This window comes from Alligator sinensis, unplaced genomic scaffold (assembly GCF_000455745.1).
Source record: "Alligator sinensis unplaced genomic scaffold, ASM45574v1 scaffold107_3, whole genome shotgun sequence".
In the NCBI taxonomy this organism is placed as follows: domain Eukaryota; kingdom Metazoa; phylum Chordata; order Crocodylia; family Alligatoridae; genus Alligator; species Alligator sinensis.
Window position 1 is genome coordinate 125,371 of NW_005842578.1, and position 1,377 is coordinate 126,747.

General features: G+C 64.4%; 1 protein-coding gene across 1 annotated transcript in view; it reads right to left on the reverse strand.

Annotated features, from left to right (window-relative positions):
• The window catches only part of LOC106722708 (nesprin-2-like), a 1,984-nt gene extending 780 nt beyond the window's left edge, over positions 1 to 1,204 (reverse strand). The window contains exons 1-2 of the mRNA XM_025214301.1: positions 600 to 1,204; positions 21 to 261 (exon numbers count right to left, since the gene is read on the reverse strand). Of these exons, the coding sequence (XP_025070086.1) occupies positions 21 to 261; positions 600 to 881 (523 nt within the window). The 5' untranslated portion in view covers positions 882 to 1,204. The remainder of the gene's footprint in view (positions 1 to 20; positions 262 to 599) is intronic.
• Positions 1,205 to 1,377: the final 173 nt, after the last annotated feature.

The following is a 1,377-nucleotide window of genomic DNA, read 5'->3' on the forward strand; positions in this document are numbered from 1 at the left end:
GCCCAAAAGCGAGCACCCGCCGGTGAGCGCCCCAGCCTGCTCGCTGCAGCAGCGGGACATCAAACGCAGCGTGCCACGGAGGGTGTTCACACGAGGCCTCCCTGCCCCGGCGCACCCCGGTACCTGCAGCTGGCTCATCTTCTCCAGCGAGGAGCCCCCGGAGAAGTGCTCCACGTCCGTGAGCCGCAGGTCCAGCTCCATCAGCCACACCTGGATGGCCTCCCGCTCCCACTCGAACTCCTCCCGCTGGCTCACGACATACTGAGGGGTTGGGGGGGGGGACAAACAGGAGAAAACAAAACCGGGGGGGGGCATTGGGTTCACTGGCAATTGGGCCCGGTACCACAGACCTGCTGCACATCTCACCGGCCCCCCAGCCATTTACAATGACGGGGGAGGTTGGGTTTTTATCATCGTTTAGTGCCATCGTTTTCTATAGCAGGGCCAAATCCTTTGTGACGGGAAAACGGGGTCGCTCCGTCAGGGCCTGTATCTGCTGGGGATCCGGTTTGTCTAGCTCGGCCCCTCTCCCAGGACAGAGCCCCGACTCCCCGCCAGGCAGGGCCGGGCCGAGCCGAGCCGAGCCGAGCCGCCCCTACCTTCAGCCTCTTGCAGACGGCCGCCGCCCGCGTCTGGAGGTCGTCCCAGCGCTGGTTGCTGTCCTGGACGGCGGCTCGGAGCCGGCCCTGCCAGCCGGCCTCGTCGGCCTGCCCCAGCTGGCGGTACAGCCAGTTCAGTGACTCCAGGTGCATCAGCTTGTCCTGGATCTGAAGCTGGAGCCCCTGGGGGGGCAAAAAGAAAAGGAGACTCACAAAGGAGGACGCGGGAGGTCTGAGCTCGATCCCACCGATTGGGACGATCGCCTGCCTCAGTTTCCCCATCTGTTAAACTGGAGGGGGTGGGGGTTCTTCCCTGCTTTGCAGAGGGAGGCGAGCGGAGACACCGGCTGCGGGGCTCCTGGGGCCTGGGGTGCCGGCAGGAGACATGACGGAGGTGTGTGGGCAGCGTGTTTCGCCTGACTCGCTTCATCCGCCCAGCCCGAGAGCAGAGGAGTGGTCTCAGCGCCTCAGACTCTCAGGATCCGGGGTGCCCTCTGCCACCCAAACGGTAATGCAGCCTCGGTCCGCTCCCTCCCCCCGGTATAGACATTAGCACCGTCTCCAAAACATGGGGAGTCCCACTGTCGCTGCACGTGGCTGGGTATATTCGAGTCTGCTTACCTCCCCTATCCAAAATCACCTGTGCCGAGCTTCACGCGCAGCAGCGGTGGGCACTCCCCTTCTTGGATCAGGGTCTCATTGCGCTTTATTGCAGGTATTACGGCAGCACTTCGGCTCCGCACCCCACACGTTCCTGGCCTGCGCCAGGCTCGGGCCC